The sequence below is a fragment of the Ursus arctos genome, unplaced genomic scaffold (genome assembly GCF_023065955.2).
Source record: "Ursus arctos isolate Adak ecotype North America unplaced genomic scaffold, UrsArc2.0 scaffold_27, whole genome shotgun sequence".
NCBI lineage: Eukaryota > Metazoa > Chordata > Mammalia > Carnivora > Ursidae > Ursus > Ursus arctos.
This window is the reverse complement of record NW_026622952.1, coordinates 7,348,213-7,374,024: the sequence shown is the minus strand read 5'-3', so window position 1 is coordinate 7,374,024 and position 25,812 is coordinate 7,348,213. Positions and strand designations below refer to the sequence as shown.

Below are 25,812 nucleotides of genomic sequence, written 5' to 3'. Positions count from 1 at the left end.
ATATTAGATTTTTTTCTTGTTTTCCTATAGCACCTTTTTTTTTTTTGTAGTTCTCTCTCCTACAGCATTTTTATATAGAAATAGAAGTTTTGCACTACTAACCAGTCAATTTATAATATTTAAGAATTTGGGCTGTATTTGAAAACAGTACTTATTGTAATTTCTGCATAGTTATCTAATAATATTTCTTATGTTCTAGCATATGTTTCAGTTTTTGTTTATGAAGAGTGGGGGCATGTCACATTGCAAAAGAATGAATTCTTTAATTTGTCACTTGTTTTTTCTACTTCTATGAAACAAGAATGGCTCTAGTAACTGTTTTATCATCCTGATGGTCATGGTTGTTAGTTCACTTTTTGGCCCCTGAAGCAAAAAATTCAGAAAAGCCTTATATACTTTTGTTTGTTACAATGGGACATTACTGTCTCTCAGAAAAAGAACAAAACAGTGTTTGGGTATTATTTTTTTCACGTATCATTAAAACCAAGAATGATTTTGATGGTTTGTAAAGTAGTGAAAAAATATCAATTCCGTTTTGCTTAATGTTTAGCCAAGTAGAAAATATTCATTCTTATGTCTAACAACATTAGAGTATAACTCAGAATTGTATTTTGGGAGATTTATTTTTATATATGTGTTTCTTTCCCCCTTTCCAATCCTTGATAGGAAAAGATTGTAATGGGAGAGTTGTCCCCACTGATGGGGGCAGATATGATGTGCATTTGGGGGAGAGGATGCGGTATGCTGTATACTGGGATGAGCTAGCGTCAGAAGTGAGACGATGTACCTGGTTTTACAAGGGAGACAAAGATAATAAGTATGTTCCCTACTCAGAGAGCTTCAGCCAAGTTTTAGAGGTATTCCTTTGACCCCTTTTCACTTTTTTCATTTTTTTCTTCTTTTATTTAATAATGTTTTTTTGTGACTTATTTTTGTGAAATTTCTAGAGTTTGGTTCTATCTGGATCACATAGCATTTATTTTGCAAGTTAGTTTCAAGATAAAGTAGTTTTATTTTCCAATTTTAAAATGCTATGTAAACTTATGCCTTTAAGTTAAAATTTTTTTCCTAATGGTGATAATTGTTAATACTTAAATAATGACCACAAGATTTGTCTTTTTAGCCTTTTATTTTTCTGGCTCTGGAAAGTCTGAAATTTGCTTCCTTTACATTGGAGTAGATATTAATATTATTGAAAGAAGTATATCAAAATGTGAACAATGATTTTCTCTAGTGATAAAAGTAGTGATTTTTTTGTTCTATATTACTATCTGTTGTAATTTTAAAAGAATTTTCAAATATTTGATAAATTGGAGTTGGATATTCTTATGTAATTGTTTAGCAGTATTGTAAAAAAAAAAGTTCAGTTTTAATAGAAAAGCTATTAGAGAAATCTAATGAAACATGTCTTCTCTTAAGGAAACGTACATGCTTGCTGTAACTCTGGATGAGTGGAAAAAGAAACTGGAGTCTCCCAACAGAGAAATTATTATATTACACAATCCAAAGGTAAAGCAAATTAAGCCTTTCTTTCATGTGGGATTAAAGGTTAATTGTATTACTAAGGAGAACTTAATTGGTTTCTTTTTCATAGGGATTCTATTTAGGATAGCCTTTGGAAATTTTTATATTGCATTCACAATTATGAAACTTGTATCCACTGCCACCATTTTTTACCTTCTTCACCTTATACAAAAGAATTTTCCTAGGGAAAAGTACACCACTGTAGGTTAAGAATATCACCGACACATTATATGGGCATATTTTACATGTGTAGGGTATTATCGAAAGATGTTAGCCTGATGTTTTTTTTCTTTTTTGGCTTTACTGAGGTATAATTGACAAAATTGTAAGGTATTTAACATGTACAACATTAACCTACTGTATTTTCAGGCTTCTCATTTCAAGCTGTCAGAGTTGCATATCAAAATTCCGGTTGAGATTTGACTGTGTATTCTGTTTTGAAAGACATGGTTCCTATCCCTCAGAATGTGTAAATAGAGATGTCTATAATGTAGAATATATTTATTGTTTTGGTCTTTTCTATTTAAGCTTATGGTGCATTACCAGCCAGTTGCAGGGTCTGATGAATGGGGTTCAACACCCACTGAACAGGGCCGACCAAGAACAGTGAAGAGAGGGGTTGAGAACATCTCTGTTGACATTCATTGTGGTAATGTTGTTTATTTTTTTCTTCTGACGAACTTATTTATGACTTAAATTGTGATGTTTTTCTATGGTTTTGGATTACCTCAAGGCTTAAAAATGGTTTAGTCATATGGGCTTATTTTGAGTTAAGATTAGCATCATTTCATCTACTAAGAATCTTTCTTTCTTTCCTCTTTTCTTTTTTTTTCTTTTCTTTTCTTTCCTGACTCCCTTCTCTTCTCTTCCCTTCCCTTTTCCCCCTTCCTTCCTTCCTTCCTTCCTTTTAGAGAGTGCACATAAGTGAGAGAGGGAGAGGGAGAGAGAATCTCAAGCAGACTCTGCACTGAGTGCGAAGCCCAAGGTGGGGCTCCATCTCACGGCCCTGAGAACACAACCTGAGCCAAAACTGAGTCGGACGCTTAACGGATTGCACCACCTAGGCGCCCCACTATGAATCTTAATAGATATAAAAATCTATTTTAAAATTGCTAAGTATATATTGTGGGATGGATAAAATTTGGCAATTCTAATCAAGAAGTCAGTTGGTACAAATGAACTGATGTAGTCCTAATTTTAAGAAGTGTGATTCCACCTGTTTGACTAAAAATTAATTTCTGGTAATTCCTGTTCTTGCAGATTGTGAACTAAGGTAAACTTTTTCAGTAGAACTTTGATGTTTATCCATTGCTATCCAGGTAGGGCCATTATGGTTGGTTTTATAATATATTTAACTGTATTATAAAATTCCTTTTACTTTTATCCCTGAGAGGAGATGGCTTGTTTTAGACTTACTATACTTACAAGTCTTAGACTTACTATAACTTTTTTTTTTTTAAGATTTTATTTATTTATTTGACAGAGAGAGAGACAGCCAGCGAGAGAGGGAACACAAGCAGGGGGAGTGGAAGAGGAAGAAGCAGGCTCCCAGCAGAACAGGGAGCCCAATGTGGGGCTCAATCCCAGGACCCTGGGATCATGCCCTGAGCCGAAGGCAGACACTTAACGACTGAGCCACCCAGGCTCCCCTTAGACTTATTATAATTTAAAAAGATGAGTTTAAGGGCACCTGGCTGGCTCAGTCAGAGGAGTATGTGACTCTTGATCTTGGGGTTGTGAGTTCGAGCCCCACATTGGGTGTAGAGATTACTTAAATAAATAAAAACATGAAAAAAAATTTTAAGAAGATGAGTTTAAAAATTTAGGTTTATATACACACCAGACATTATTGATATAATTGATAAAAATGGAATATTAGATAAAAGTATCCTACCAATGTTATGTTGCCTAAATTCAATAACTGTACTGTGGTTATTTAAGAAAATGTTCTTAGGAAATACATATTAAAGTATTTACAGGGTTAGGTATTTAAAGAGGTATGGTGTGTGCAATCTGATGATATACGCAATCTGCTTCCAGATGGTTCAGAAAAATAAATATGTGTGTAACACAAACACATAGGCAATAATAAAGCAAATGTAAATGTTAAAGTGTTGAATCTGAAAACAGTATATGGGAGTGTCTGTACTATTCTTTCATGTTTTGTGTAAGATTGCAGGTATTTCAAAATAAAAAGTTTAAAGCCTGAAAAATTTTTTTATAGATTTATGTCAAGATAAATTAGAAACATGGTAAAATCACTGTATTTTTAGTAAGTAAAATATAGGACTGTTTTGTGTCCTTTAAATGATCTGCTTAGGGGATACTGAGTGGCTCGGTCGGTTAAGGGACCAATTCTTGTTTTTGGCTCAGGTCATGATCTCAGGGTCGTGGGATTGAGCCTCTGGTGAGTTTGGAGTCTGCTTATCCTTCTCCCTCTGCTCCTCTCCCCACCTAATAAATAAATAAATAAATAAATAAATAAATAAATAAATAAATAAATAAATAAAATATTTTTAAAAATGATCTTATATTTTAATTTGCCCATCTTTATAACCTATTTATTGTGAATGTTTGACTATAAACAGAACATAAGACTAGTTATATGAAATAATTTCTTTTAAATTTCATTTATAGGAGAACCTTTACAAATAGATCACTTGGTTTTTGTAGTCCATGGGATTGGACCAGCTTGTGATCTCCGCTTTCGAAGCATTGTACAGTGTGGTAGGTTTGCAAAGCATGTATGATTAAATCATTTAAGGGGAATATTAATCAGTGCTCCTGTGAGCTGAGATAAACTGTTGTTTTTAGTCTTTTATCTTATCTGCATAATAAGATTTGGAGAGCTAAAGACAGATGGCAAGGTAGTAAAGCTGCTTAACTGAGACCTAAAGTACTACTAAATGCCTTAGGCTAATAGTTTATACTCTTAACTAATAATTCTTGAATGAACAAGCCCTTAATCCTTATAAAATTGTTTTAGGAATGTGATGGTCCTCTTTCTAACCATTCCAAACTTAAAGGGAACCAAAAAGATGATATAATTTAAATGAATAACAGAACCTTCAATCATTTTTTTAACTTATAGTGTGATAAAGCTCTTGATACTCTACTTGGAATACTTAGGTCATTAGTATAACTTGATTTTGAAAGGTAGTGTTCTCTAAAACTTCATCGTACATATTCAGAGTCTGTCCCAACTGGGGATCTTTTACTGGGTAATGCTTTTAAGCATAAACCTTCTGGAAGGGTGAGACTGATGTAGTATGACCTTCAAATAACAGTGTTTTTGGTTTTTTTTTAATCTAAAATATTGGATAGCAGTTGTTGATAAGAACCAGAAAGTTAGTACAGGAATCTAACTATAAGGCCAATTGACACAGTCATGTGATTTTTTTTCTTTTTTAAAAAATTGAAATCGTTCCCATGACACAGAAGTGTTGAAGGTAGCTTTTCTTTAGATAAAATGTTTTGTATAGTAAAATAAAGTTCTGTGTCAAAGAAACAGCTTTTGTGCACTGATAATATTTCCTGTATACCACTTTGCTGTTTTTGACTCAAGTAAATATGTTTTCTAAGCAAATGGAGAGAGTATGATTACATGATCTATTGCATCCTTATTCTGTGAACTCATTGCTTCCCTGGTGATGCATAAGTTAATTTATTTTCCAGTTAACGATTTTCGCAGTGTTTCCTTGAACCTGCTACAGACACATTTTAAGAAAGCCCAAGAAAATCAGCAGATTGGGAGGGTAGAATTTCTTCCAGTCAACTGGCATAGTCCTTTGCATTCTACTGGCGTGGATGTGTGAGTAATACCTTATGTCTTTGAGTCCTTAGATTGTAATACGTTTTTTGATCATCGATGTGGTTGGATGTTTCTGCTATAGCTGATTATATAAAAATCTGTTCAGTGAGAAGTTTTTTGTACTTCTGTGTCTTTTCTTAGAGATACATTATTAAGTGCTGACCAATCCCTTGGTTTAACTACCCTGGTTAGGAGTAAAGAGCTGTGTGTGTCTTCCAGTATGTTTTATTAGCTCATTAGTATTTACTATTACAGCTATGTTATTTCTTTAGCATTAAAACCAAACGCTGCTTTCTTCCTATAGCGTATAAGCATTTCCATCTTCAGCTGTCAAAGCCAGCCTACCTCAAGATGTACAGAGTGTTTTGTTGTTCCTTTTGTGATCATATTTAGATAATATTTGTCCATGTTGGGGAAAAAAGGAAATCCCCAAACATTAAATTATCAGCATTTATAACTTGAGGTTAATTTGTACAACTTTTAAGTGATGGCCTTCTTAAGTCACAAACACAGTTTTGTTTGTAGATTTTATGGTAATGTCAGAGAAGGTGGCCTTATGTTAAGGATATTAAGTGTATTCATAATACAGTTCTAGGATAGAATGGCAAATGCTTTTCTGGAAGATAAATGAAGTAGTCAGTATTGTGTCCATGTAGGTCTTGGAAATGGCTTTTCTGATTCTCTGTCTCTCAGTTCTTAATACTGTATGATTTGAGCATATTTCATGTGCCAGGTGTTGTATGGTGGTGTTGCTTTTACTAGGTATGGAGTTCACATTCTTCATATTTGAGCTGATGCTAAGAGGTTCCTAAGGGCAAATTGCCCTCTAAACTACAGAAGCTGTTGAATCTTTGAGGACTCTTCTTGGGTATTGAGAAAGCTTTAACTGGAAGTTGATTTGCATAATGTCAGCATGGTCTTCCTTTTTGAGATATGAGTTGTTTGCCTTTGGCATCTGGCAGTCTCACTTTCTTTCAGCCTTCAGAAATTTTGCATTGAGAAAGGGAGCTGATCCATTTATCATTTGACTTGTGATCAAAAAAACCTTAGTGCCGAGAATTCTGAAAAAAATGTCTTGTATTTTCTGTCTTTAAAAAAATCCTTTATTATAGAGAATTTTGTACACAAAAATAGCTTATATAATGGATCTTCATGTACAGATTATGATTACCCAGGGCAAACAAGCCTCAACGCATGGCCAGTTCTGCTCTATCCGTTATTTTTCAACCCTTGTCTACTGCCCATCCCTCCATCATACTATTTTTGAACCAAATCTTAAGATATTATTTCATTTCATCTGTAAATGTTTGTTTGTATATTGGAAAGGATTTTTATTTATTTTTTAAAAGATTTTATTTATTTATTTATTTGACAGAGAGAGAGAGAGACATCCAGCAAGAGGGAACACAAGCAGGGGGAGTGGGAGAGGAAGAAGCAGGCTCCCAGCAGAGCAGGGAGCCTGATGTGGGGCTCGATCCCAGGACCTGGGATCACGCCCTGAGCCGAAGGCAGACGCTTAATGACTGAGTCACCCAGGCGCCCCTCGGAAAGAACTTTTAAAAATATATTAACCGGGGCGCCTGGGTGGCACAGCAGTTGGGCGTCTGCCTTTGGCTCAGGGCGTGATCCCGGCGTTGTGGGATCGAGCCCCACATCAGGCTCCTCCGCTATGAGCCTGCTTCTTCTTCTCCCACTCCCCATGCTTGTGTTCCCTCTCTCGCTGGCTGTCTCTATCTCTGTCAAACAAATAAATAAAATCTTTAAAAAAAAAAAAAAAAAATATATATATATATATATATATATATATTAACCATAACACCATTATCACGCCTAAAAAATTCCTTTTTTTAAAAAGATTTATTTATTTATTAGAGAGAGAGCATGTATGAGACTGCCTGTTGAGCACTCAGGTGCCCCTAAAAAAAATTCTTAATACCAGCAAATATAGTGTTCAAATTTCCAATTATCTAGTAAATGTGTAGTAAACACACACATTTTAACTGGAATCTAACTAAGGTCCATAAATTGCAATTCATTGATATGTCTCTTTTTTTTTTTTTAGTAAGGAGTTTGGTTATTTTTTTTTTTTTAAGATTTTTTTCTTTTTATTTTTTAGAGATAGAGCGAGAGAGAGTAAGAGAGAGCACAAGTGGAGGGAGGGGCCAAGGGAGAGGGAGAAGCAGGCTCTCTGCTGATCAGGGAGCCCAACACGGGGCTTGATCCCAGGACCCTGAGATCATGACCTGACCTGAGCTGAAGGCAGATGCTTAACCGACTGAGCCACCCAGGAGCCCCTTTTTGATATGTCTTTTAAGTCTCTTTTAATCTCTTGATTACCTTTGCATCTCTTATTTCCTTGCAATTTATGTATTGAAGAAACTGGGTTATTTGTCTTGTAGAGATTCTCACTGACTTTTGCTGATCATGTCATTTTGACTTAATTAAACATGTCTCTGAGTCCTTTGTATTTCCTATTAATAGATAGTATCTATTGTATCTTTAAATATCTAAGTCTAAGCTTGAAGGCTAAGCTGGGTAATAACTTGGAGGAGGTTATGGAATGTAGTAGGTTTTCTGCTTAAAATGTTGTTGTTGTTGTTGTTTTTTTCCAGAGATCTGCAGCGAATAACTCTGCCCAGCATTAACCGCCTAAGGCACTTCACCAATGACACGATTCTGGATGTCTTCTTCTACAACAGCCCCACCTACTGTCAGACTATTGTGGACACAGTTGCTTCTGAAATGAACCGAATATATACACTTTTTCTTCAGAGGAACCCTAATTTCAAAGGGGGTGTATCCATTGCTGGTCATAGTTTAGGTAACAAATGAATTCTCTGTGACCAGAGAATATGTCCTTAACATATTAAGGACACCTGTTTTTGAAGTACAGTGTCTTTTATCCGTATCAGATTTAGAGGTCTAGAACTGGTCTATGATGAAGAATTTGGAAGGGGTTGGAAGGGCAGTGGTGGATTGGAAAGAAAGACTTCCTGCTTCATAGATTTTGCTACATGGGTAATTGGCTTAATACTTTTTGGATAAAAGCTGAGTAGTGCCAGTACTTATAAATTGTCCCTTCTTTCTTTTATCTTAGGTTCACTTATATTGTTTGATATCCTAACAAATCAGAAAGATTCTTTGGTGGATATGGACAGTGAAAAGGTAATTTAGATGTACAGATAGCTTCTCTTGTACCATTTCTTAGGACGGATTTTTTAGATTTTAGACTTATTTTTTGTCTTTAGGCTTAGTTTAGTCTCATATCATAACATTAATTTTACATTCATTTTAATTTTAATAGACTTGTAATTATCTCTGTCATTCATGGATGATAGAAGCAAGATACTAATAAGCTTCCACAAATTTGCCACATTCTAAAATAACCAAAGGTATCTGTTTTCCATTATAAATATGCACTTCTCATCTATTACTAGAATTATAGAATCACTGAGCTGAAATGAAGTTTACGTATGATGAGGAAATGAATAAATTGGATACAAAATGATTTATAGAAATTCCCTTTGAAAGCGGTGGGAGAACTTGATGTTTAAACATCTCTTTTAGGGTGCTTGGGTGGCATCTGCCTTCGGCTTAGGTCATGATACCATGGCATCGAGCCACACGTCAGGCTCCCTGATCAGTGGGGAGTCTGCTTCTCTCTCCCTCTGCTGCTCCCCCTGCTTGTGCTCTCTCGCTCTCACATACATACATACATACATAAATAAAATCTTAACAAAACAAAACATCTTTTGTAAAAACTAAGTCCCGTGAACACTTATCTATAGTTTTGAATTAGTATTTAGCATATCCTATCTTGCATGTTTTCTCTTTTTATGTAAGTGTCTTCTTTCTGTTGAGTGAGTTCTTCCAGGAAAAGGGCTTTATTTTAGATTGTTTTATGTTCTAAACACTCTTTTCTTAATAAGAACTCAATAAATGTTTTGTTGATGAAGATGAAGAACACTTTGATAATCATTCATGCATTCATTTGTTCAAAAACATTGTTTCAGCTAAAGTTGCAAGTTAGAGATTACTTAATTTATATTCTGTACGAATTACAGTTTAAGTATATCTTTATGTAGAACTCTTATATAGTACGTTATTTTTATTGCTAGTAATAATAATAAAGGACAATCTAAATGAATTTAGAGAATATGAGCTTTATAATTTAATTTTTAGGTTGCACCAAATATTGTCACGGCTGAAGGAGACACACTGACACTAGAGGAAGATTTGAAGAAACTTCAACTCTCTGAATTCTTTAGTATCTTTGAGAAGGAGAAAGTAGATAAGGAAGCTCTGGTAAAATAATCTTTTAAAACTTTATGCTATCTTCATCTTACTGCTAAGAGCCTGCCCTTTAGAAGCATTTTAGTTATAAATACTGTTATCGTTGGTAATGTCCTTTAGCATTATTTATGTGTTTTTTATCTTATAAAGTAATCTTTGCTTTGTGGAGCAAAGTTCAGAGGAGCTATACTGACAAACGTAGTGATAGAGCAAAGACTAGCAAACAGCATAGCTCAGAAAACAGAGTAAGAATAGATGGTCACTAATTATTCCAGCTCTTATTTTCTGTTATACCTTCAAGAGCTCTATTGTTGGTATTTGCTTATTTATTTTTTTGCCACTTTTTTGTGCTTTTTTTCAGGCTTGTAGTACATTCATTCATTTAATAGGTATTTAGTGAATGTTTAATATGATCAGGCATACTCTACCAAGTACTAGAGATAGAGTGGTCAGTAAGATATTATGTAAACCGTAAACATGTAATAAAAACATAAACATCATTATGTTTATGGTTTAGTGGGGAAGACACATATTAAATAATCAAACTTAATTAATTAAAATTGTGATAAGTTCTAATACTACACAGTAGTATTAAGAATGTATAATAAGATTAACTAACAGAGTCTGGGAGGGTGAAGGAAGCCTTAACCTGATCAGGTGAGTAGCACTTAAGCTGAGATCTTGATTGTTAGTCTGTTTCATACTCAGTATTTGCTGTATGTTCTTACTGCTTGTGTCCATGAGTAGGGATAGAATCTTTCTCAGGAATGTGACATCTAAGTCAGCAGGGAAATCAAGGAGTGTTCTTGTGTGATGCAGGTAGATACCTACTTCTATAGGGTTTTTATATATAGATAGATAGATAGATATACACATATATAAAATAATATATATGTTTTAATTTATATATAATAAATATAATAATACAGTGTCATCTGTATTACTATAGCATTGATACTATAGTATTGGAACTTTTTATTCTTCTTTAGGCTTTTATGAATAAAGTACTCTTTTCTTCTCAAAATTATTAATGATGCTTTACCACTAGGGAGCTCTGTTAATATAAAGCAAAGAACAATAGTGCTTAGGTCTATTCCTCTCAGAGAACAGGATGTGTAATTCATTTTATTTTACCTAGAAATAAGGATATTTGATTTTCTGTGCCAGGCTTTATGTACTGACAAAGATCTTCAGGAAATGGGAATTCCCCTAGGACCAAGAAAGAAGATATTAAACTACTTTAGGACCAGAAAAAATTCAACGGTATGTGCTTAATATAGCTTGTAGGATTAAATATTTGCTTAATATAGCTTGTAGGATTAAATGGTTTTTGACATCCTTGTATCCTTGTGCTTTGTGAGGTGTTTAGGCAGCTAAGCAATTTTGATAACTGATCTTTGGCTCCCTTTTTAGAAATTAAACACATTTTCTTAACTGATATCCTTAAAAAAATGTTATTAGCTTCGGAAGTCTTGTCTCCCCTGGAGTCTTCCCACCATTCCATTTTCTTCCTTTTTTTTTTTTTTTTTTTTTGGTTTCGGAACTGCTTTATTGAAATCTAATTCATATCACATACTATAAAATTCGCCCTTTTAAAATATACAATTCAGTGTATTCAGAGTTTTTTTAGTGTACTCACAGAATTGTGTCATGATTACCACTATCTAATTTGAGAACATTTACATCAACCTAAAAAGAAACCCCATACACATTAACAGTCACTCCCCATTCCTCCCTCCTGTGAACCATTGGTCTACTTTCTGTCGTTATGGATTTTGTTGATCTGGACATTTCATCTAAATGGAATTTATACAATATGTGGCTTTTTGTGACTGGCTTCTTTTACTTTAGAATAATGAACTTGAGGTTTATCCATGTTGTAATAGTACTTTGACATTCAATTTTTTTGGCCACTAAATTCCTTTCCATATCTTAGTAGTTATTTTTCAACTTTGTAGCAGGTTGCTTAGTTCTTATTTAAGGCCCAGTTGTTGACCCGGTAATGCATCATTTTTATACCCATAGAGACATTCTACTTGCTTCTTAAAAGGGCATTGCCCTTCATTGCACCCCTTCGCGGCCCTCGGCATTGCTCTTCATCACGCTCTGCTGTTGTTTCTCTCATAATGGTTGCCTAAAGTTCAAGTGCTGCCCAAATAGCTGTGTACGGCTTTCACTGATTTAGAACACGTAGGGACGTCAGTTCATCACTTAAGACAACTTTTGTTTTCATCAGCTTTATCTTGTTTTCTGAGACTCTTCCTAGAATTATTCAAAACTTTCCTAAGTATCCTTTCAAACCAGTAAAAAACGGTATAATTTTTTGGATATTTTTACAGCATAGCAGTTCCACAGAATTATTTTATTTTCTAGGGTATTAATAGACCAACCCTGCAGCCAGCTTCAGGGGTGACTGTATCTAACATCTCAAAAGAATCAGGCTTCTGCAGTAAAACTGACGCTACTGGAAATGGTGACTATCTGGATGTTGGCATTGGGCAGGTAACAATACTAATTAATTCTCTTTAGTCATTTTATAGCCTGTTATTGGTGTGGTAGGAACAGATGTCACTTTTGTTATCAATGAGAGATACTTTTATATCCTCTTTCCAGGTGTCTGTAAAATACCCCCGGCTCATCTACAAACCAGAAATATTCTTTGCCTTTGGATCTCCCATTGGAATGTTCCTTACTGTCCGAGGACTAAAAAGAATCGATCCCAACTATAAATTTCCAACATGCAAAGGTTTCTTCAATATCTATCACCCTGTAAGCATTGGACAGCTCTTGTGTTTTTTCACCCGAATAGTAGAGCTTATTGGTAAAGAGCATATAATTTTCTGTTGTGTCGATTTGCTTTTTTCTATACTATTTTGTGGTAACGAGACCGTTTACAGTAGTGTAAATCTGAAAGTGATGGGGCAGAACAGCTTTTTTTTTTATGAGCTTATAATTATTTTTATAATGATACACAGTTCCTAAACTATCTTTCTTAAGCAGAGGTATCTGTAGCAATTATTTTTCCTATGTAGTTTGATCCTGTGGCCTATAGGATTGAACCAATGGTGGTCCCGGGAGTGGAATTTGAGCCAATGCTGATCCCACATCATAAAGGCAGGAAGCGAATGCACTTAGGTAAGTCTGAGTACAGAACTTGTAATTCTAGACTGTGTACGAACTGACTGGACCTCACTCCAACTGTGTTGGACCCTAAACTCTTTGTAAACCATATAATGTTCTTTATTCAAATATGTTTCAGAATTGAGAGAGGGCTTGACCAGAATGAGTATGGACCTTAAGAACAACTTGCTCGGTTCACTGCGGATGGCCTGGAAGTCTTTCACCAGAGCTCCATACCCTGCCTTACAAGCTTCAGAAAGTACAGAAGAAACTGAAGCAGAATCTGAATCAAGTTCAGAGAAGCTGAGTGGTCAGTGATACCGTATACTTTGATTTCCTACATTAGGTCAGATAAGAGTAACTCCATGGTGTGTATTTCTTAGTCATGGTATAGGACCAATACTGTGAGCCCCGATGGGCCTTTAGCTCTGCTAGTCTTTTCTATTGTCTAATAGCCACAAATTATGGAAAAATATTATTTGTGAGGAAAAATGTCTAGAGAAGCTGAACATCTGGTAAAGAGGCTTTAAAAGACATCCCTCACTTGGGACCTCTGGGAGTGATGTTAGGAGCCTCCTCTGTGAAGCACCTTGCATTTACAGGGGAATGGCGGTGTGTTCGTTGGTCTGTTTTATTTTCCTGGCTGGGCACTAGCTGGTATACCCTCCTCTTAATTTCACAGTTAATGTTGCATTCTTTTTGCTTTAATTTTCAACTGCCTAAAGATTTCTGTCCCTACTTACATTCAGTTTATAAACCAGAGGCCAATGAATTAGCTATCAGAGGTACAGGAAAGAAAAAATGGGATTGAACAAAATCAGTGTGAGTTGAGGAGAAGCTTTAAGGGGCTTGAGAGGAGGAAGATGCAGAAAGCTTTCCGAGCAGAGAGTCCCTCATCCTACCGTAAACTTGGTAGCCTGAGGGGAAGTAAGGACAATCTTGGAGGGCTGGAAGCTTTTAGATTGTTATTATGGTTCTTCTGTGTCCAGATGTTAACACAGAAGAGACCCCTATGGCAGTTAAAGAAGAAGTCCCACCCATCAATGTGGGAATGCTGAACGGAGGCCAGCGCATTGACTATGTGCTACAAGAGAAGCCCATTGAAAGTTTTAATGAATATTTATTTGCTTTACAAAGCCATCTATGCTACTGGTAAGTGATGTTTGTTTTTGTTTCTGGGTGTTTTGTTTTTTGGGTTTTTTTGGTCTAATTGTTTCACAGCTATTCGACAGATGTAGAAAAGGGAGGATAGGCTAGTGTACATTTGGGATTAGAGTGATTTCTCATTTAGACAGTTAAAAAATAACACAGTTATGTCATTTAAAGAAAATGATTTAAACACATTGTTGTTTTACTTTGCAATTGGGTAGAGCATGGGCTGGTGATGCCAGCAACCACGAGTTCAGCTAGCTTAGTTTTTTTTTTTTTAATTTAATTTAATTTAATTTTTTTTTAAGATCTTATTTATTTATTTGAGAGAGAGGGAACACAAGCAGGGGGAGTGGGAGAGGGAGAAGCAGGCTTCCCGCTGAGCAGGGACTCCAGTGCGGGGCTCGATCCCAGAATGCTGGGATCATGACTTGAGCTGAAGGCAGGCGTTTAACAACTGAGCCACCCAGGCACCTCCAGCTAGCTTGGTTTTAAAAGTGGTGTCCTTTGGTCATTGGTGGGGGACAGGATGGGTACATATTAATGAACTGGAACAAATACATTACTGTTGCTAAAAGTATTTTAAACTCATTTGAAAGTATTTACAGTAGCTAGATCGGAATTTATTATTTTTGTTTTGTTTTAATGTTTAAATTTTTAATGTTTAATGTTTTTTCCAGATTTATTGAGATATAATTGACACATTGTATAAAATGTGCAATATGATTTGATACATGTATATATTGTGAAATGATTAACACCTCCATCACCTCACATAATTACCGTGTGTGTGTGTGTGTGAGAGAGAGAGAGAGAGAGAACATTTAAGAATTACTCTCTTAGCAACTTCCAAGTATATGATACAGTATTATTAACTACAGTACCATGTTGTACATTAGGTCCTCACAACTTATTCAACAGAATTAATCATTATTAAATATAATTATCTGATGCGTTGTAGAATGGATTAATAATGCTTACTGAAATTCATACATGGTAACAGAAAAGAACTTAATTACCAAAGAAATTGAAACTAAAGGAAAATATAGCTAGGAAAATAAGGTCGGTAAGGGATAAGAGTTCAAAAATGCATGCTTTTAGGTTGGTTTTTTTTTAAGATTGTATTTATTTGTTAGAGAGCGCACAAGCAGGGGGAGTGTGGCAGGCGGAGGGAAAAGCAGAATCCTTGCTGAGCAAGGAGACTGACGCGGGACTTGATCCCACCTGAGCCGAAGGCAGACACTTAACCAACCGAGCCACCCAAGTGTCCCACTTTTAGGTCTTGGGAGGAATTTTTTTTATTGAATTCTGGTAAAGGGATGATTATTTGATACAATCAATCTCCTCTCTATATAATAAATACGGTAGGGGCCATGACATAGTCAAAATGCAACTCAATAAAAGCAATCCTGTAAGAAGCCAAAATAATGCTCTCAAGAATGATCTCTGTTGATATGGCTTGATAGAAATCTGAAAAAGGCATTTCTTACTTTCTTTTTAAAATATGGATCTTTTTTTTTCTTTTAAGATTTTATTTATTTGCCAGATAGAGAGAGAGCACAGCAGGGGGAGCAGCAGGCAGAGGGAGAAGAAGAAGCAGGCCCATCGAGCAGGGAGCCCGATATAGGGCTCCATCCCAGGACCCTGGGATCATGACCTGAGCCAAAGGCAGACGCTTAATGACTGAGCCACCCAGGCGCCCCTTAAATTATGGTTCTTTATTATTTTTTTAAGGTTTTATTTTTTATTTTTTTAAAAGATTTTATTTATTTATTTGACAGAGACAGCCAGCGAGAGAGGGAACACAAGCAGGGGGAGTGGGAGAGGAAGAAGCAGACTCTTAGTGGAGGAGCCTGATGTGGGGCTCGAACCCAGAACGCTGGGATCACGCCCTGAGCCGAAGGCAGATGCTTAACCACTGTGCTACCCAGGCGCCCCTATTTTATTTTTTTTAAAAGATTTTTTTATTCGTTTGAGGAGAGCATGAGCGGGGGGATGGGCTGAGAAAGAGAGGGAGAAGCGGACTCCCTGCTGAGCAGGGAGCCCAACACGGGGCTGGAAACCAGGACTATCCCAGGACCATGGCTCAATCCCAGGGCCCTGGGATCATGACCTGAGCCGAAGGCAGACACTTAACCGACTGAGCCACCCAGGTGCCCCCTTTTTTAAAAGTTTTTGTTTAAATTCCAGTTAACATACAGTGTAATATTAGTTTTGGGTGTACAAGGTAGTGATTCAGCACTTCCACACACCTGGTGCTCATCACAAGTGCACTCCTTAATCCCCGTCGCCTCTTTAACTCTTCCCCTCATCTACCACCGCCCTGGTAACCCATCAGTTCGTTCTCTATAGTTAAGAGTCTGTTTCTTGGTTTGCCTCTCTCTCTCTTCTTTTTTTTTCCTTTCCTTGTTTATTCCCTAAATTCCACATATGAGTGAAATCATACAGTATTTGTCTTTCTCTGACTTATTTCACTTGGCACAATAATGCTCTGTGGCTCCATGGCAAGGCTTCATTGTTTTTTATGACTGAGTAGTATTACATTGTGTATAAAAACCACCTTTTCTCTATCCATTCATCTATTGATGGACACTTGGGCTGTTTCCATTATTTGGCTATTGTTGATAATGCTGCTGTAAACATTGGGGTACACAGGTCCAGGCTGGCACAGTCAGTTGAGCACCCAGCTCTTGGTTTTGGCTCTAGTCGTGATCTCGGGGTGATGGGATTGAGCCCTGAGTTGGGTTCTGTACACAATGCAGAGTCTTCTTGAGACTTTCCCTCCCTCTCCCTCTGCCTCTCCTCCCCACACTTCCTCACTCTCTCAAATTAATAAATCTTTAAAAAAAATTGAGGTACATGTATCTCTTTGAATTAATGTTTTTGTTTTAGAGAGAGAACATGCATGGGGGTGAGGGGAGCGATAGGGGGGAGAGGCAGAGAGAGTGGGAGAGGGAGGGAGAGAAACTTAAGGAGGCTCCACGCCCAGCTTGGGCTGGCACAGGGCTCGATCTCACAACCATGAGATCATGACCTGAGCAGAAATCAAGAGTGCATAACTGACTGCACCACCCAGGTGTCCCTGAATTCGTGTTTTTGTATTCTTTGGGTAAATATCTAATAGTGCAATTGCTAGATCGTAGGGTAGTTCTTTTTTTTTTTTTTTTTTTTAGTGATTATACTGATTTTATTACTTTTACTAAGCCATTTTCTTCACACTCAATGCAAAGAAATAAAACAATATAAAGAAGAATATGGGGACGCCTGGGTGGCTCAGTTGGTTAAGCATCTGCCTTCAGGTCAGGTCATAATCCCAGAGTCCTGGGATTGAGTCCCTTATCATACTTCTTGCTCTTTGGGAAGCCTGCTTCTCTCTCTGCCTGCAGCTCCCTCTGCTTGTGTGTGTGCGCGGGCGCATGCTCTCTCTCTCTCTCTCTCTCTTAAATAAAATCTTAAAAAGTATGTTCTCATTCACAATAAAAATGGTCTGCTTCATTCTGCAGGACTGGGCATATTATATAATAATAGGGAGCACTTAATGGCTCAAGTGGATCAAAGTACCATTTTGATTCTGTCCCACTGAGTAGAATCTCATACATATTTGGTGACTGGACTAACTCCATGGGAGCTGTGATGTATTGAACCATTTCTGTGGTATCCCCAGATCTCACTAAATAGGAAAAGACACAAGAAAAGATAACGGTCTGTCCATAAATTATACCTATAGGCTCTTTCTTTGGTGTAAGGTGGGAAAAGAGGCCCTTTCCAGAGTACGTGCATACAAGTATTCTTGTGGTCTAAAGATTTGCTGGATTGATATTGTGTCTGCTGTAATGAAAATAAGGTGTATATCAAAACCACTGCCAGATTAAGGAACTTCCACAACTTGTCTCAATTCTTCAAATAATGGAGCGATTTCCTTTTCGAGGCTGACAGTTAGTCCTGTACTGGCATTACTGCTGGCTATGAAGCCCACCACCAAAGGTCAATGATTGCATTGAACGGCGTGGTAGGTATTATAGTAACAGATGATACTTTTATTTTTTGAAAGTCCAAGTTTGCTCCCTTGGTTTGTTGCAAGGGCAAAAGTAGGTAAGAAACCAAGTCTGAAAGCATGCTCTGAAGCACTATCATTGGCTGCTTTAATAACAGGCACTGTGTGTGACATGACAATAGCATGGAGCCCTTCAACACCGAGTAATTGTTTATACAGGAATTGCCTTAGGTCATCTGCCATGATGAACCCCTTCCTCCCGCAGGATCTCCATTCCTGGCTTTCTGGGCTGCTGTGTTCTCATAGCCCTAAATTCGGGGACAGCTTCAAAGACAGTCTTGATCTTTTTGAGGAACTCCATACTGTTTTCCAGAGTGGCCGCACCAGTTTGCATTCCTACCGACAGTGCAAGAGGGTTCCCCTTTCTTCACATCCTTGTGAAATGGGCATTCTTTAGGGCTCCTGGGTGCCTCAATTGGTTAAGCGTCTGCCTTCGGCTGAGGTCATGGTCCCAGGGTCCTGGGATCAAGCCCCGCATCGGGGCTTGCTTCTCCCTCTCCCTCTGCCTGCCGCTCCCTCTGCTTGTGCTCTCTCTCTAACAAATAAAGAAATAAATTCTTTAAAAAAAAAGAAAAGAAAAAGGCATTCTTTAAAGATTTCTGAGTGTGCAGTACATTCGTATGGTTCACCATTCAAAGAAAGACAAATAATGAAAGCCTCTCTTCCCTTTTGTTCCCTGCTAGATAGTTCTCTCTCCATATGCAAGTAACATGCATTTCTTGAAATTTTTTTCTAGAGGTCTATTTTATGCGTACACAGCACAGGTGTGAGTGTGTGAATATATCATTTCTCTCCTTTAACAAGTACAGAGAGTGTCATATTATAGGCATTGTTATGTAACCTGGTTTTTCTACTAGCAAGTCTTGGAGTTTTTTGCCTATCATATATAAAGAGTTTCTTCATTCTTTTATAGCTTTAGTGTTCTACTGTATGAATGTACCATAATTTATTTAACTAATCCTGTACGGAGGGGTTACTTTAGATTTCTGTCTTTTGCTCTTTACACACCTTGTTTATGTCATTTTGCCTATTCATGAGTATATCTGTGAATACTTAGAATTGGAATTGCTGGCATAAAGGATACATGAATTTGTAATATTTGATAATTATTGCCAAATAAAGGTTGTACCTTTTTGTACTCCCACCAGGTATATATATTTTTTCCCCACAGCTTTTCCAGCACAGTTTTATCAGCTTTTTAAATCTTTGCCAATTTGTTGGGTGAAAAATGGTCCCTTACTAAAATACATATCTTTACATATAGAAATATGTAAATATTTACATATATAGACTTTGAGGCATAATTGATATATAATAAACTATAAATATTTAACATATATAAATTTGATGAGTTTTGACATATATACATCTGTGAAACCATCTACTATAATGAAATTTGTGAACATAATCACCCCCAAGTTTCCTTGTGCCAATCTCCAGGGAACCACTGATTTGCTTCTGTCACTAGAATTAGTTTGCGTGTGACTTTTATATAAATGGAATCATATAAACTCTTTTTTGTATGATTTCCTTCATTCTGTATGTTTTGTGTATCAGTTTCTCCGCTTTTTATTGCCAGGTAGTATTCTGTAGTACGAGTGCACCACAATTTGTTTATCCATTTACCTGCTGATGGACATTTGGGTTGTCTCCAGTTTTTGGCTATTACAGATAAAACTGCTGTGACCATTCATGTGTAAGACTTTGTATGGACATATTCTTTAGTTTCTTTTGGGTTGATATCTAGGAGTAGAATAATGGCTGGGTGTCATATGGTAAAAGTATTTTTGAAAGAAACCACCAAGCTGTTTTCCTGCCAGCATTTTCCATTCCCATCAGCAGTGTTGGAGAGTTCCAATTGCTCCATATCCTCAAGGACGCGTGGTATGATTAATTCATGATTTGTCTCTTAGCCTTTCTAAATGGGTTGTAATAGCACCTCATTATGGTTTTAATTTGCATTTCCCTAATGAGTAATGATGTTGAGTATGGTTTCATGTGTTTGCCATCTATACATCTTTGTGTTTTTTAAAAAAGATTATTTAGAGAGTTTTTTTTTTTTTTAAGATTTATTTGAGAGAGAGAGCAGGGAGGGACAGACGGAGAGGAAGAGAATCTCAAGCAGACCCGCTGAGCCCCATGTGGGAATCGATCTCACGACCCTGAGATCACGACCTGAGGCGAAACCAAGAGTCAGATGCTTAACTGACTGAGCCACCTGGGCGCCCCTGTTTGTTTGTTTTTGAAGATTTCATTCATTTATTTATTTGTGTGCAAGCGGCGGGGGGGGGGGCAGAGGAGAGGGACAGAGAGACTCTCAAGCAGACTCTGTGCTCGATGTAGGGCTTGATCTCATGATCCTGAGATCATGACCTGAGCCAAAACCAAGGGTTGGACACTTAATCGACTGAGCCACCCCAGTGCCCTGCCATCTATACATCTTCTTTGGTGAACTGTCTGTTCAAATCTTTTGCCCGTTAAAAAAAAAAAACAGATTATCTTATTAAGTTGCCTGAGTTCTTTCTATACTATAGTTACAAGTCGTTTTCAGATACATGTTTTTTCCTCGGTTTTTCATTTTTCCAGCAGAATGTTTTGAAGAGCAAAAGTTTTTGACTTTGATGTAGTCCAATTTGTTGACATTTGTGCCTTTTTAACATATTTAAGATATCTTCGCCAAATCCAAAGCCATTAAAATATTACCTGTGTTTTAGAAGTTATATCATTTTAGCTTTTATATTTAGGTGTGTGATCCATTTTGGTTAATTTTTTAATATGGTGTGAGGTAAGGATTGAAATTCCTTGGTTTGCATGTGGCTGTCTAGTTGTCGTAGCAACATTTGTTGTAAAGTTTATTCAGATGGAGAAAACATTGAATTGCCTTGGCTCTGTTTTGTTCCACTGGTCAGTCTGTCTTTATGCCAGTAAAACACCGTCTTGATTACTGTAGTTTCAGAACAAGTCTTGAAATCAGGTATTGTGAGTCATCCGACTTTATTCTTCTTTACAATTATTTTAGCTCTTGTAGGTTCTTTGCATTTCCACATATGTTTCAGATTGAGCTTGTTAATGTCAACCAAAAAGCTTTCTGAGATTTTGATTATGGTTGCAAATATTTTATCTACAGATCAATTTAGGGAGAATTGACATCTGAATAATACTGAGTCTTCTGACGCACACACACAGTATCTCTCCGTGTGTTTTGGTCTTTAATTTCCCTCAGCAATGTTTTGTAGTTTTCAGTGTATGTATTTTGCATGCTGTAGTTTTTAAATCGCAGTCTTCGTATGCTCCTTTTTCTCTTCAGATCAGATAAATCTTCTGCCTTTTATTTTTAAAAAATTGCATTTCTCTGGTTATGAATAAGATTGAGCATCTTGACGTATATTTAAGGACCATTTTTATTTCCTTTTCTGGGAGTTATCTATGTTCTTTATTCTCTTTTATATTTATATTTATTGTCTTTTGTTGTTGTTGATTAGTCTGTGATGAGTTGCAAATGCCTTTTCCCCAGTTTGTCATTGCAAACATTGGTTTTTGCTAAGTGGAAAAGATTGTTTTTTATGTGGTCATATTTGTTGATTTTTCTTTTCTGGCTTCTAGAATATGTGCCATACTTAGATCTTCTTTATCCTCCGAAGAATTCCTTACCACAGTTTATTCTGGTATTTTATGGTTTCATTTTTACCTGTGAATGTTTGATTCAGTTTGGATTTATTCTAGTAACAGGTATAGATTGGTTCAGGTCATTTTCCAGATGACTATCCATTTGTCACAACACCGTTAGTAGATTTGAGATTCTCACTCTGTTAAGTTCCTAAATAGATTTAGGAATATTTCTGAGCTTCCTCTTCTTTTCTGTTGATCCATTCATTTATGCACCAGGATCACACCGTTTTAACATCTAGTTTAGCTAATGCCCCCTCACTGGCATAGGAGGAATTTCTTAACCTGAAGTCTGTGTATGGGATTTCTGGGGTATACAAAAAGCATATGAATCCAGTGAAATTGTATTTATAATTTTGGATATATATATGATCTTTTCTGGGGAGAAATCCATTGGTTTCATTAGATTCTCAAGTAGATACATGATTCAAAAAAATGTTGAACCACGGATCTAGAGAAATGTTTGAGCTATGTATCCTTAAGGCAGTCCTTCATGATGTTTTTTTATAGTCAGATTTCTTTATGAACTGGATATAAGTAATTGCTTGGGCACACACAGAATAATATCTGGAAGATGCATGAGGAGTTGATAACATTGATTGTCGGAAGATGGGAACTAGTGGTTAAGAAACAGGTGGAAGGGAAACTTCATTATTATACTCTTATATCTTGAACTTTGACCCATATGGTTGTATTATCTTTTTAAAAAGGTGAATAACATTTAAAAAATTAAGGTGACCAACTGGATGGCTCTTCCATATTGTTCCAAGAATGAGCTCTGTGGGAAGCGAATGGCTCTTGTGTGGTCGTTTAGTACTAGTTTTTTTGTATTACCAGACATAATGCTAGACATTTTTTTAAAATTGTAGTTGACATACAATATTATATTAGTTTCAGGTGAATCACTGCATAGTGAATTTACAATTTTTTACATTAGTCGGTGCTCACCATGATAAGTATAGCCACCGTACGTTATTACACTATCATTGACTATATTCCCTGTGCTGTACTTTTCATCTCCGTAACTTCTGTATTTTATAACCGGAATTTCGTACCTCTTAATCCCTTTCACCTATTTTACCCATCCCCCCATCCCTCTTCTCTCCGGCAACCACGTTTGTTCTCTGCACATACACGAGTCTGATTTGTTCATTTGTTTTGTTTTTAAGATGCACGTGTAAGTGAAATCGTATGCTATTTGTCTCTTACTTCACTTAGCATCCTTTGGGTCCATCCCTATTGTGGCAAATGGCAAGATTTCATTATTCTTTATGGCTGAGTAACATTCCACTGTAAAATATTTGTAAAAGAACTTGCAGGGCGGCTGTGTAGATTACATGAGATAATATGTGTTTAACATCTAGTGTAAACTTTAGTTTCTTCTTTTTACAACCCAAGTTTTTCTCTTTACAGGGAGTCTGAAGATACAGTACTGCTGGTCCTCAAAGAAATCTACCAAACCCAGGGCATCTTCCTTGATCAGCCTTTACAGTAAAAATGAACCATGTCTGGCTGCTTAATGTAAGTTTTTAAATGACATGTATGTAGCATAGTTCCTACGTATTAACATGTCCTGAGGAACAGTGTAGCCTTGAGCTCTTTATAAATGTACTTCTCTGTTGCCTGTCACCAAGATCTAGGTTATTATTCATATTTAGAGGGGCTCTGGTTAAAATTGCTGAGGAAAAAGTGCAATAGCCCATTTAGAGAAAGTTAGTGTGTGTGTGTTTTTGCAAGTGCCTTGGTCCAGTAACACCTGTGATTTTTTAGGATCTAAACTCAGAATCTAAACAGTTCTGATCATCTAAGAGTCCATGGCAACAGTTACAATTTTAATGATGAACAGCCCATCCTGAGATTTAAGTTCCGCCTTTTAGATGCATGATGAGAAAGTTCATACCTTAGACTCCGGCATTCTGCCTGGCTGCTTTCCAGTGGTGACTGCATCGTGACCTCTGTTCCGCTCTTCCCTAGACGGACACTGAAGGATCCTCCCCCCGAAAATCCACCTGCTTGTCGCTGCAGTTTCCCTCTCCGCAGCTGCGTCATTTCCTGCATGTTGCCTGCCACTTACTCCCACTGGGGCCTTTGGAAGCTAATGTTGTTATCTCGGAAGTGAGTGGAGAGACAAAGGGAGGACCCTGTTACTTCTTACGACTGGCTTCACAGAAGCACTTGCCACTCTCCACAGTGGGGGCTGCTTGCATCTTTAATTCCGGATGGCAGGTGCGGTCCTTTATTGCTTATTACTTGAGATAGTATAAAGTCTGTTTTGAGTTTGATTTCTTTTGGCTCGGTAGAAATTTTTCTAGGAAATTATTGCTTATCTTCAGAAAATGTTCTAGTTGGGAAGCAGGCTCTGGAGATTCAGAAGGCATTTTGGGGTACACTCATCTCTCATTGGCGTTCTCTGCATTTGAAGGCTAAGTGGGTATGGAAAAGGCTGTTGGGCAACTTCTTTTGAGCCAGCTTTTCTCGTCTACAAATACTGTGTGAAGGACTAAAATGTAGTTTCGGAGTATTCACTCTCTACAGCGGACGGTTGATCGCAAGGAATCACGGATGCTGTTCATTGTCACGGCTGTTTGAGCTGCTCTCAGAGTTGATAGTGGCTGGTTTAGTTCACATCAGGTGCATCTTTATAGAGCAAAGAGGTTGTATATCCTAGACCTGTTCTTTTATATCATGCTTCAAATGGGGAGACTCTAGATGAAATCTGACTTGATTATTTGATAGTAGCTTCTGTTGGTAAGTTGAGGGCAAAGTTACACAGGCTGACAAACCGGAAATCACACAGCTTGACAGGCTGCTTTGGTGATGAATAAAATCTTTCAGTACATTTAAGGTGAAACAGGATCTGTGCGGGTCAACCACTGTATCCACTTGGGTGAAGGCAGCATTGTGTGTCCTCTTTGAAAACATCGTGTAAACACCATTGCCTACTTGGGGACCCATAATCCAGAAAGCTTATTTGAAAGCCTCATGGCACAGGCAGTGTTGGCTGGGCAGGTGGCTTTGCCTGGGGAAATGTTTCTTATTCTGAGAGGAAAACCTGTGTCTGTGGGAGCCAAGGAACAGCCAGCGCAGAGTCCGTGTCAGAACGTGCAAAGGGAGATGTACTTTGAAAACCATGGGTGCGCGTAGACTGATTTTTCCCAGGGCATCTGCTCACTGCTGTGCTGTATTTTCTTTCTCATTGGTCAGTTTGTCATCGACCTTGTAGTTCTCTTTGCGATAGTCCTTTACCCTCCTCTCCGACTTCCACAGGCCTGTTTATAGAGCGGCATAGGTGGGCAAGCTGTGTTTTGTTTTTTATAAAAAATGGGTGTTTTTGTAAATATATCATGGTATCCAGTGCATTGGCATTTAACATTCACTTACGCCATCCCTTTGACAGCAGTGGTCTCTATCCCTTTCCAGAGAGAAAAGGAAAGGGCAGGTTAATCACCGTCACCCTAGAGATGGCGGAGGTAGGGCTGGGAGACAGGAGCCGTGCCTGGCCTTTACTTGCCCATCTGCTTGTAGACTAATGCTGAGCCACTAGGAAGTGTCAGATGCACGGACTACTTGTATTTTCTTTACTATATAAACTCAGTTTGAAGTAAGGGTCACTGAGAATTAAGTAGCATTCAATTATATTTTAAAGGGGAAGCTTTTGTCAAGTTATCTTCAAATTTAAATTTATTCTTCATATTAGCAGAATAGATACTATTTAAGAGTAAACCAAAGGACAAGCGAGAATGAGTCCCTGTAACCAAAGATGAACAAGCATAACCCTGGGTAGCCAGATAAACCACTGCTGGTGTGAAGAAGTGTCTGCTGACGGTGAGGGGCAGGCAGCTGTGAAGGAACTTTGTATCTCGTCTCTTCACCTGTGGTGTCATCGTGACTGTATAGTACACAGGATAATAAACTTGGTTTCAGTTCTTTACTTAGTTGTATATTATTTGTGCTACTTTGGTTGTCCTGTGGAATCTCTTGACCAAGCCTGTTTTTCACCTCTGTGGAGTACCATTTTATACACATTCCCTGCTGCAGACTTTGTATTGCTTATCTCAGCAAGAGATCGTCTGCATGGAAAGATTAAGAGCACTGATTAGCTTTCTAATATTTTGCACTTTTTGAAATGTTTGTTTTTTACATGATTCTATTTAAAAGTTTATGAAATACTGAAATAAAACCATATTGACCAGTT

At 37.2% G+C, this 25,812-nt stretch overlaps 1 protein-coding gene and 1 pseudogene across 1 annotated transcript in view; one reads left to right on the top strand and one right to left on the bottom strand.

Annotated features, from left to right (window-relative positions):
* DDHD2 (DDHD domain containing 2) overlaps positions 1–25,812 on the top strand; it is a 27,984-nt gene extending 2,172 nt beyond the window's left edge. Inside the window, exons 3-18 of the mRNA XM_026508334.4 lie at positions 667–857; positions 1,420–1,509; positions 2,053–2,173; positions 4,162–4,251; positions 5,200–5,335; positions 7,948–8,156; positions 8,433–8,500; positions 9,518–9,640; positions 10,796–10,891; positions 12,002–12,130; positions 12,242–12,397; positions 12,661–12,763; positions 12,888–13,058; positions 13,738–13,900; positions 23,031–23,138; positions 23,592–25,812. Coding sequence (XP_026364119.1) covers positions 667–857; positions 1,420–1,509; positions 2,053–2,173; positions 4,162–4,251; positions 5,200–5,335; positions 7,948–8,156; positions 8,433–8,500; positions 9,518–9,640; positions 10,796–10,891; positions 12,002–12,130; positions 12,242–12,397; positions 12,661–12,763; positions 12,888–13,058; positions 13,738–13,900; positions 23,031–23,112 — 1,928 coding nt within the window. The 3' untranslated portion in view covers positions 23,113–23,138; positions 23,592–25,812. The remainder of the gene's footprint in view (positions 1–666; positions 858–1,419; positions 1,510–2,052; positions 2,174–4,161; positions 4,252–5,199; positions 5,336–7,947; positions 8,157–8,432; positions 8,501–9,517; positions 9,641–10,795; positions 10,892–12,001; positions 12,131–12,241; positions 12,398–12,660; positions 12,764–12,887; positions 13,059–13,737; positions 13,901–23,030; positions 23,139–23,591) is intronic.
* Positions 17,766–18,158, bottom strand: LOC113262095 (ragulator complex protein LAMTOR3-like; annotated as a pseudogene).